Source organism: Varanus komodoensis, unplaced genomic scaffold, assembly GCF_004798865.1.
Source record: "Varanus komodoensis strain SLA01 unplaced genomic scaffold, ASM479886v1 scaffold16, whole genome shotgun sequence".
Lineage (NCBI taxonomy): Eukaryota > Metazoa > Chordata > Lepidosauria > Squamata > Varanidae > Varanus > Varanus komodoensis.
Window position 1 is genome coordinate 25,861,793 of NW_025335468.1, and position 12,018 is coordinate 25,873,810.

General features: G+C 40.6%; 1 protein-coding gene across 1 annotated transcript in view; it reads right to left on the reverse strand.

The window, feature by feature from the left end:
• Positions 1 to 12,018, reverse strand: part of NELL1 (neural EGFL like 1) — a 521,924-nt gene that overhangs the window by 2,014 nt on the left and 507,892 nt on the right. Inside the window, exons 18-19 of the mRNA XM_044426038.1 lie at positions 5,783 to 5,959; positions 1,407 to 1,631 (exon numbers count right to left, since the gene is read on the reverse strand). Of these exons, the coding sequence (XP_044281973.1) occupies positions 1,407 to 1,631; positions 5,783 to 5,959 (402 nt within the window). The remainder of the gene's footprint in view (positions 1 to 1,406; positions 1,632 to 5,782; positions 5,960 to 12,018) is intronic.

The following is a 12,018-nucleotide window of genomic DNA, read 5'->3' on the forward strand; positions in this document are numbered from 1 at the left end:
TCATGAGCCAAGTCAAATTTCCCCATAAGGTTCAGTGTAAATAAGGTTAATCCATTCTGTAACCATTTTTTTTTAATCCAAAAATGTGGAACAAAGTGACAAAGAACAACAACAAAGATTGCGGCCACCTCTCCCCACCCCCACAGCACACCCGCGATCACGCCTGTCTTCCCTGCATGAGCGTGACCGCGATCACGACCATAGATGGGCACGATCATGGTACACTTGGGCAGGGAAGGGGGGTGTGATTGTGATTGTCACCTGATGCAGAGTTCGTGGCCTGTGGCAAAATTTTTATCAAATTTCTGTTTGCGACCCGATTTGGTTGTTTGTGAGGCGTTCGTGAGCTGAGGTACCGCTGTATTTTGGTATACTTTCTTTTTCCCCATAATTATAAATAAAAGGCCTAGCCTTTTACATGAAGCCAAAGTCAGTGTAATATTTCTGAAACCTACAATGTATGGAGCGAAGGCAAAATGAATTCATGCCAAGACTTCTTTTTAAAAAAAGGACGTCAATCTTGATATCAAAAACTCCCACCACTGGATTCTGCTCTATGCCAGAAATAATTGCATAGGATAGAATACCTTAAAGGTTCAGAATAGGGCAGTATCATAACACGATGACAGACATCGCAAGTGTGCCATATGAGGCCTGGAGCCCTTGAGTACTATTAGCACAATCTGTTTAATTGGCCAGGCTCGGTGTGCCAACACATCTCAATGATGCACAGAGGCAGCCTGCTGGACCCACAATTAGGCTTTTTTGGAATCTGTAGGACTTCCCTGATTTAGAATATATATATATATATACACAGAGAGAGAGAGTGATCAACTCTGCACTGGAAAGCTTCCTGTCCACAAGCTGTGAATTTCACAAAATTAAACATTTTACTCCTTGTGGTTTTCTGGATATATCGGTGAAATTGATCTTGCTCCTCCCGTTAATCTCAGGTTTTTGCCAGTGCTTCTAAGAAAATGTCACAGGTTGCATAAGAGATTCTAAATAGTGTAAACTAAATGTGCGATATTCTGCTATTTGTATTACTGCAATTCCTCTGCTTCAGAGGCAGGCTATTTTTTTGGAAATACATATTTATAAATGACTAGAATGTTTACTAGTTATTAACATCACTGTCAAACATGCATATTAAGAAATACCTGCTGGGCTTTAAAGAATATTTTAAAGTTGTAGAAAGCTGCTGAGTAGTTCTGGTTCAGACTCCCTGGATAATAATCACATAATTATCATTATGACAAATTGCATAATTTTGCTACTGCATTTTCATTCTGCTGTTGTACCTCACTGCTGTTGGTGAAAGCTAAGAGCAAACTACCTTGGGAAAGACTCCAAGTCCTGCATGCAAATGCTGCAGAACTCACCCCGCCACCTTTTAATACAAATACCTTGCATTTGCAGGTTGTACAAGGGGATCCAAGCATTGTCCATACAGAGCCACTGAGCCGTGTTATTCCATAGCTATCTAGACAGGTTTTTCTAATATCGTAAGTAACATTATCAGCCAAACAAGGGTCACTGACACAGCGAGGGCAACATTCTCCTTCGGATATTGCCGTGTAGTCACAGTTCAGAGTTGGGCATGCAAGAGGCCAACAATCCACTTCCCCTTCCTGCAAAAACAGAAGGAGATCCAAGAGATGGTAAGCCAAATTAGTATTCATCTATCAAACAAATAAAACATCAACAGCAGCTGATTCTTTGATCAACTTCTGAATAGTTGACCTATTAAGGAGACTGTTATCCTCACCTGATAGGTATCAGGGAAATGATTGAGGTCATGATCCAAATAATTGAGGAAAGTATAATGCTTTGCAGGCATAAGGCTACCCTTCAGCCTCTTGTAAGCAGCCTTTTATATCTCTATTGTTTGTAGCTCTTGTCATAAATGTAACAATCCTATGTGGGGGGGGGGGGCAGTACTGAGTGCTCTGCCAATGCCTGTGTGTTAACTAGGATACATGAAAAGAGTGCCTATGCAGACGAGACTTGTACCCCCGGATCACATGAAGCACATCATAGGCACCCCCTTTCATATGTCCTTCTCAGCACATGGACACTGGTAGGACTGGTCTGAACCCCTGCTTTGTGATCATTGCATGCATGGTGGACACAGACAAGAAGCTAATGAGCACCATCGATTATTTTATGGAACACTTGCACACTTGTGGAAAGGAATTCAAGCAGATAGTTTAGCAGGATTGCCAAGTTACACAACAGCATATTCAAAATTGACTGTTACACTCACAAAGAGACATTTGCACTCAAAGAATTTTAACATGCAATTTCCCGTACAAACACAATTGACATAAAAGGAACTCTTGCAATGAGCCATGTATAGGGCTGGTTCCTGATCAAATGTATCCTGAAGCATTACTTTTACCTATCTCCTTACCTTTGTCCACTAACAGTCCATTATTACTTTCACCTGACCAATTCCTAAAACAGTACTGGGAGAAATACAGTAAATGGAAGTTCAGGGGCAGAACTTGTTGGACCAAATCCAAACATAGTTGTATACAGCCAAGTGCTGTCTGTAATTAGTATCATCTGCAATTAGTATCATTTAGAATATGTGGCTTTAAAGATGCTTTGGCCTTCAGCATTGGCTGTGCTGGTTATGGCTTATGGGCACTGTAGGCAAATATGTGGAGGGCCAAATGTTGTCCCTCCCATGTAAATCTGGAAAGTACATTTCCATCTGCATCACAGAAACGAGAGAAAGGTGGGCCAGCATTTAAACGAAGCCGTGCTGAAGTGGACCACATAGATCCCAAAATGTGTATTTGGAGCAAGCTGAGAACCTTGTGCACAGTTCCAGTTGAGAAATGCAGACATGCAGCCAATGAATCTGGATGTAGAGGCAGCTGCTCAATCCGGAAACCATCAGGTAAATCTAGACCATGACCACGACTTGCCTTGGGAGAACATTTTCATTCTGTACGCACAGCTCTATTAAGCAAGAGTGCATCTTCAACCCTACTTAAGCAATTTCCTAGCCTATGCAAAGACTCATTTTTAAAATAGGGAACCTATGAACCACATTATCACATCAATACTCTAGTGCTGCCCCTGGCTATTTACCCTCTTAAGGCTAAATGCTAGTTTACAAACACTAAGAGATAGTAACACAGTAGTTAACTCATGGAAATCATACTGTAACTGACATCTAAGGAGACACTGGTAAATAATTCATGGCAGCACTTTCAGCCTGGGCAAGAGCCTTATTACAGCTTCATACAATTAAAAGCACAAGGAAAACTAGGCAAGGGAAACATACTCTTCATTAGTGGTGATCAAGGGAAGGTTGTTCAACATGTCTTGGATGGGTTTCACGCCTCTTGAAGGAACAGGGACACATTTATTTTGGCAGGCTTTTAACATGTAGCCTCTTGTTTTGTTGCTGCCAGTTTTAATATGTAGAATATTTTACTCTTATCACAATGTGGTATGCAAAAATTGCCCCAAAGGTAGGAGTGTGTGTGTAGGTAGATCTGCTTTTGATAGCCTTAACATGACTGCAGTCTGTGAGTTGAAGAAATTAATTCTTTCATTACATGGATCCTGAGAGTCTTAATTCAGGACTCTAACTGCTTCTTTTGTGAACTGTTTAGAATAGTAAGTGACAGACGTGGAGAAGCAAAATATAGGTGAATTAAGTTTTTTACTTCCCGTGATGACAAAATCAAAATGGAGAACATTTTGAAGATGCTACACTTATGTTATGGGAAAATACTGTGCACTTATTTTTGCAGTCCATGTTTGTACTGAAACTTGACAAATTCTAGTTCTAAAATGAAAAAATGATGCCTTTCATTGCCCTTTAGCTGTCCTTTCAGGTCCTAGCATTTCAAGAGAGTGTTTTTAGTATTTTTTTCCACTTCATTTACAAATTACAACTATAACATAAAATTACCTTAATGTTGTGACCAGAAAGTGTATTGGCAATACTTCTGAACTCATTTTAGATCAGGAATGGGCTACTCATGGGCCACAACTCCCATAATTTCTGACTATTACTCACAATACCTTGGACTGATCAGAGTGTTGGCCCAAAACTTCTGGAAGGCACCAATTTGTTTACTCAGTTTGGAGACTTACTCCAGGAGTAACTGTTCAAATGATGGAAAAAAATAGGAACATACAGCTTCCCAGTCCATATGATGCCTACCTTAAACCCAAAATCTTTCTTCTTACAAAAATATTTCACAAATCAGGCTTTCATACATATTACAATTGCACTTCACGGCTGTATGCCCAACCCCTCATGCAAAGACTGTTGTTGCCCAGCTAACAGTTCGAACCAGCCCCAAAATACAGGACCAGTAGCACCTTAAGGTGGAGACCACCTTAAGTTTACCTCTCTGATGGCTGCCTCCAAATACCAAGCCATTCAGCCGGCGCCTTCTATCCCTGTTCACTGTTACAATGAACCTGGAAACAAGCCAGCATTCTTTCTAAAAAGGTATATCTGAGTGTGTGCACAGACTGTTATACAGGATAACTGTAAGAAGCTACAAACTTTCAGATATGTCAAAGTTCAACATAAAAATGAACCATAACAAAATCCTGCATCACATTTGCAAAATAATAAAGCGGCCTTTTTCTCATTTTCATTATGTAGTACTAGGTAGAACCCTACAGCAGTGAACCTGGATCCCATATTGTCTTCTCTTTCGCCATACTTGTGTGGAAGAGACCAGAAGCTTTTGCTTCCTGTTTTAAGCTAGCCTGGGTTTCTCCTTGAGCCCAAACTGGGAAGAACACTGGTTAATTTAAAGTATGGTTTGTTCAAACTATCCAGGATCAAAGTATCTTGTATGGTCCTGGATCGTTAACTAGCCAGAGTTGTCCTAGTTTAAACATGAGAAACTTGATTAGAAGGAAATGCTTACTTTGCTACCAGTGCATATGCATCACATGCTAATCCATGGTGTAGCATCAGATCCAAACTGGATCAAGGAAAATAATTTTGTTTAAGAAAAAAATGATAGGAATGATAAATGTTCTTGCTCACAATCCAGCTGAAGTTAAACATTTCTGCTGATCCAATTGTACAATTAAGCATATGGTTAATTGCTTAAGCTTCCCTACAAGTATATCCTGAAGTGCCTGATTCTGTCTGATCTGGGAAGCTAGGCAAGGTCAGGCCTGATTAGAATCTAGATGGGTGATGTGAGTGTATGATTCTATGACTGTTGTTGCAAACCATCCAGAGAGCTTTGGCCACAGGCGGTATAGAAATGCAAGATGACGACCACGACACTTTTTCCCACTAAAATCAAAGGCCACAATTGTACGTTCCTTGAACAGGAAATAAGCCCTATTGAACTCAATAGGATATTTCTCAGTAGACATGTACAAGTGTGTGCTATATGTGTACCTAGTCTCGGCTGGATCATGCTCTTTGCTTCCAAGCAATTCTGTTTGTGTAGCCCTGGAAAAAACTCCAAACTATCCTGCATTTCCACTAGGATAAATAACCCCACTGTATCAATTCATACCAGCCTTACTATTGACGTACTGGTGCAATACATAGTACTTTCCCAGTCAAACACCGGTTGATCAAGCCAGGGAGTTTTTAAATTACTTTGGCATGTTATGTCATAAAATTCAGTTGCCAGGGTGTATGAAAATGTAATAATTAACAAATAAGAAGAGAAACAATGTTAATAATATGCCTTCCTGACTTTTGAATATGGGTCGATCACCATCACCATTTACTGTTCTTGGCGCTCTGTACAATTTGTGTGAATTTTCATACCAGGCAGCGGCACTGTTGGCAGCTATAGGTCCAATTGTCACCACTTCGGTACAGCTTGTGTCCATTTTGGTCTAAACACTGACTGGTTACTCTGGTATCACATTCTGGGCAACAGAAGAAATCCACACTGGGATTCTGACAATCACAAGCAGTCCGTCGACAGAATATCTTGCCATCCTGCAAGAAAAAGAAATCTAGAGTTAGGCAAATGCCATTATTGCCAGGATTCTGCAAATTGAGTCATGCGTAGCAATGGATTAACAGGACCTCCTTCACAGTCTCAATGTTAATATTGCGAGTTTCACAAATAGAACTGATTCTAAAACATAATAGCCATTTTTCAGAAATTCACACCCTGCTTTCACATAGGAGCTGCAAAGAACAGAAGAAGCACCACTAACATAAGAAGTGATGCAGTTCTATAAAAATAGGTTCTATGGCAATTCTCATGCTGCTGCTAGGAGAAAGGCTGCAGAAGTCCCTGTGAATCATCTTTGGCTTTAATTTCACTTTCTCAGCATGGCTCCAGTATGAGGTGGAAAACAGCAAAGAGCTTCCACACACCATGGAGCGTCTCTGGAGATAACCCTGAGCAATTACTCTGTCTGTAATAGTATGACTTAAAGAAGCAAGAACTTCTCAAAAGCATTCCTGTGCTTTTCTTCACTTTCCTACATTAAAATGTGATTGCACTACCAGTAGACAGTTTGCAATTATCTAAATAATCAGTAGATTGATGAGCTTTTCTTACCTAGTTAATGAGTATCAGCTTTATTAATATGTAATTCATATGGGACACATTGAGTGCTATCAAGGACACTGACAGTGTCCAATGGCCACATGAATTCTAACGAGATCTAACTGCTAGTTTTTGAGGATATGCTATTTTGATGCCACTGGTTCTGGGGTGGCCTATATTACTTATCATGTTTATAGTTTTCCTTTTTCTTTCCTTCAAGGAACACCAGGTGGCTTCCATAACCTTCCTCCTCACAACAACCCTGTGAGGTAGGTTAGGCTAGGAGTTGGTGACTGGCTCAGCGTCACCCAGTGATGGCAGTGTGCATGGAAAAGGTGCACAGCAAGGGAGCAGGCCAGCCGCCGTTCCCAGCAGCCAGCCGCCTGCACTTGTTGCTGCAGGCCAGCAGGAGCAAGCACGCAGGAATGGCAATGTTTGCACGATGCACGAGGTCTGATGGCTGGCAAGCTCCCAGCGAACCCTGTGTGCTCTCACAGGAACTTGAGGCTGTAGCTGCTGCAAAGCAAACGGGAGCCAGGGAATCCAGCAGATTTCCCACACAAACTGGATTCCTCACACATCCCTGTGCTCAGGTCCCAGTCCAAGACTCTAACTGTCACAACACATGTATGTAATATATCTCTATCTGCACTTAACGCAGCATAACATCCAAAGCATTTCTTAAAATGTGAGGAGGGAAAACTCCACCTCTGACTTGTTTCTCCTCTACCAATAAGCCACAGAGAAAGCCTTCGGTTTGTTCTAGGATTGTTACTCTGGCTCATCAGGGGAGAGACAAGCCGAAAGTCTAGGTATGGGTTCAATACCAAACTGTTCTTGGGTCATTTAACTTGCTGCAGAAACTATCAGACAGCACAGCCATTCAGTAGTGCATAAACCTTCACAGACATCAAAGAAAAAGATTATTTCAGTTCCAAAGGTTTTCTCTGTCAATCATTGTTGTGTATGTTGTCCTTTTTCCAGCTTCAAGCTTTCCACCCAATATCAATGCCACGTTTCATTTGAGCTAGCTTAGGGCACACAAACAACCACCAGCCTCAAGTTGTAAGCCCCAGAGGCTTGTGGGCCTCCAAAGCATGGAGTGAGGCATGGCAGTTGCCCTTTTTTGGCCATCTGGGTGAAGGAACACAGAGGCCAGGTGCTGTCTGGGTATGGCATAAGACTCAGCCACTGCCTCCTTTCCTGCGCAGATCCTCCAGCACCCAGCAGGCTCTCTCTTCCTCTCTCATGCCAATTTGTGACCTGCAAGAGAGACTAGCTGTGACAGAGCAGGATGGGGACCGGGGCCACAGAGTTTTAGCACTGTAGCCTGCACATGTCGGAGCTGGGATCCTGAATAATCAACCATCAGATTGTGTCCCTACTATATTGCAAATTGCACCCAATGAAGGTTGAGCTTCCTTCCACATTACAAGGAAGGCTCATGCTCCCAAGAAATGTACTTATACCTTTGAAATCATGGAGACATGGTATTAAGAAAATGTTGTATGAACAGAACCTTTTCAGTATTTTTTTCCTCCAGAAATGAGAGAAACTATTGCCCCTTTTCAAATAGGTTCTTTGTTGTTTGCTGAATATTGAAATGTTTCTATTTTTCATTATAAGGGTAATGGGTTTCTATTACCCATTACCAAGGAAGGCTTTTCTTAGCATTTTTTTTAAATAATCATGCAGTTGTAGAGAAAATACTTTTCATACATTACAGCTGAACAGATGGTCCCATTAGTTGAACAGGAATGTACTATACTTTAACATTTAAACTGTCAGACAAATTTCACAGAGAATGGGAAAATTATCATTCCTTCACCTAAATATATAGGATTTTTTCTACATGACCTGAAGTTTATTAGATGAAAACACTAGGTGAACAAATATCACCAAGCTAATACCTCTGGGAACAGTTTTATGTTCTTCTCCCACTGAAATCAATGGGATCAAAAGTTCTTCACTTTGGCTAGATTGTGTCCTCTGATTTGAAAGCACATTTTATTATTTTTTAACTTCTTTGAAGTTAAATTCTTTCACAAATGCTAAATATTTACTGCTTGCATAGGATTTAACACATTTGAATCGCTACAGATTAAATTAGAATCCTGTTAACTAAACTATCAAGATTGTTGTCAAATGTAAAAAAAAAAAAAAAAAGGACTGTATGTATTGGTTTGATGAAAAAGAGAAAATGAGTTTATTTAAATTGTGGGAATGATAATTATAGGGATTATTGTGCTGGAAACTCTACCTGTTATTATAGGTGAATAAACAATTTTAGTGCTTTTACATGCTGAGCATAAAACTGAAATCAAGAATACTAATGAGAAATTTTTCTTGAAAAGGAACTGGATCATTCATTCGCTCAACAATTCAAGAAGGAAACCCAAGTGCATTTAAGAATAGGGTTGCCAAGTTTTGATGCTACAGTAAAGGGCAGGAGAGGGGACTCCATATTGGGCAGCAGATTGGTTTCTATACCATATCCAAGGTGTCCCTGTAGGAGAGGGGTCCCTAACTCTTCAGCTTGGTGAGAACATTCAGAATTTTCGTGAGTGCTGTGGATAATCACAAAATGGCTGTCATAAACTGGCTGACATGCTAGACTGGCCAGTCACAAAACACTCATCTCCCATTAGGCAACTGGTAGGACCAAAAGGAAATAACCTGCCCAAGAGCCTCAGTACAAATAGTGATAGGAACTGAGCTCTGAAGCACTCTGGATTCGAATAAAAGAGAGTGCCGGAGGGCAAAATTTCCCCTTGCTTATATCATCCTCCTAGTTAAACACCAACTGAGATGAAAATACAGGGAATCCAGTGAACACCAAAAAAGGTGGCCATGAGCTCCCTGCTAGAGGTTCCAGCTGTAGGTAAACAAGAAAGAAGTATTGGCTGTGCATTGCACACTAGGTGAAACTACCCTTGAAGAGTGTTCAGAAGCAAAATGCTGGTGCAAAATATGGTAATCAGGTTCATTTTCATGATATCATCATCCTGATACTGAAAGATCTGCACTGATTATTGTTTTCCAACCCAATTCAAGGTATTGGCTTTAACCTTTAAGCCTTGAGAAGAGTGGTCCTTTGGCAAGGGGCAGCATAGAAATGTAGTAGTAGTAGTAGTAGTAATAATAATAATAATAATAATAATAATAATAATAATAATAATAATAATATACTATCTAGGTAGCCATAGGGTAATTTGGATTTCCAGATTCAAGGTCAGAGAGAGAGAGCTCCAAGCTTGGTGCTGGGAATCTGCCCTCTAATCTGCCTCACCCCTCTTTGATCAGAAAGATCTGTCCTGGCTGCTTGTCTAAGGCTAGGAAATTGACCTCAAAGAATGATAAAATGGGCAGGGAGGGGGACAAGGAGTCTGGAGTTCTATCATCCCACTTCTGTAGCAACGGCACACATAGAAGCAGTTAGTTCTGGTGCCTGTCATATTTCCATCTCACAAATCCTCTGATGTAGCATTATTCTGGGACAGTTGGGAGACAGGACTTCAGCATTCCAAGCATTGTTGCATCAGGGCTTTCTGGGAAAAAACAATATTTTATTTTATTTATTTATTAAAACTTCTATGCTGCCCCATTCGCCGAAGCCTCGGGGCGGCTCACAACATAAAGTTAAAATACAAAAAATAACAATATAAAATAAGTAACAATATAAAATAAGTAACAATATAAGTCGCCCTGGCCAGATAAAATAAGCAAATACTATTAACAATTAAAATGACGCTTAAATAAAAAGGTCTTCGCCTGGTGCCGAAAAACAAATAGTGACGGCGCCAGGCGGACCTCTCTGGGGAGCGCATTCCATAGATTGGGCGCCGCCACAGAGAAAGCCCTCTTCCGAGTACCTACCCTCCTAATTTCTTTCACGGAGGGTTCCCGGAGAAGGGCCTTTCCCTTGTAATGTCCAATTATATTGTTTTTATATGATTATATGTATTTATTTATTGTTGTAAGCTGTCCCGAGGCTTTGGCGAATGGGGCGGCCTAGAAGTTTACTAAATAAATAAATGTTCTGTGAACTCCTTGCAAGAGAAATGAACATTGAAATGAAGGAGCAGGTTCAGTTCAGTTTCCTGTGCATTCCAAAGCAAATGCATATCCCATATTTACAGAGGTTTTCCCTTTCTTCAGTTCCTCTATCTGATAAAACACTGGAAAAAAAGCTATTTTGATACAACCATGGGTATGACTTAATGAAGACTGCTTTCTGCAGCATCCTCCTGAAGTTCATATGCATGGATAGCATAAACATTACAATAACTGAGCTTACTGTGGAACAACTGATACGATATACCCCTATGCTTTGTTCTGGTATTTTGCAAATGGCACACGTAATTTGCATCTGTAAAACAGGTCAAAAGAGCCATCTTAATGCAGTTAGTGCCCTGTTCAAGCACTCTGTAATGCATTTAGCTGAACACATGAGTGGGGACAGGACTGAACTGCAAAGCTTTGCCCCGAGTATGACATATGCCATTTGGCTTCTCTTCCAGAAATCAGTGCATCCTGTGCAGTAGGGAGACATGTTCCTTCAGGGTGGGAGGCTTCTATTCAAGCAGGACCCCCAAGTTCTGCATCGTTTGCTCTGACACCTGGGGCGGACCATGCTATGCGATGTGTGAGACATCAGGGGACAAGCTGCCCAAAACGGCCCAGTCCACACTCAAGTGTTCAGGTAGGTACCTGACAGAATGCCTGAAGACTGCAAATATCTACAATCACATCAAGACAGCCTTTCCACAGTCCTTTATAATGTGCTTGCCTGTCTACCAGTTACATCAAGGTTGTGGTGGGGACAATGTAGATTAAATGAAGAAACAAAAGCTGAAGCATCTGCTGAATGTCCTGATTCTAGAAAAGTGGAAAAATCTCCTAGTGAGTCCAGAATGCAAGATGAGTTTAGGGCAGAGGAAGTTCATGGAACCATAAAGGAATGCAAATAAGGTGAAACCTCTCATCCCTGAAAAAGAATTTATGCTTTTCTCAAAATCTCTTCATTCTTCCATCAGATGCTTAGTTGTGTTTCAATGCCTAAACATTGTTGAATGCTTATTCCCCTTGTCGCTCCCTACAGAATTAGACTGAATACTTTTTTACCTTTGTAAAAAAAAATTAAGTGTTGTAAAAATCCAAAATGTATTATAAAACAATATCAGGCAAATTCAATATATTGTACAAGCCAGTGCATATCTAGGGTGTTCCTGTTATTTGGACTTAATAAGACGTTTATCTTTCTAACTCAGTAGTGGACTTCCTTGCAATGATACCTGCCTTACTCTCATCATATTTTATGTTATGTATACAGACCTGTTCTCTTTGCACTTTGCAGAGATCAATTTGACCCCAATATTTGTGTGTCACAAATATGTAACCTTTTACACTATCCAAAGTCTCTTGTTGCTTTGGAGTGTCAAATATCCATCTCTAAAATAACCTCAGCAATTTCTAAATAATCCTTTCACCCTGTGCA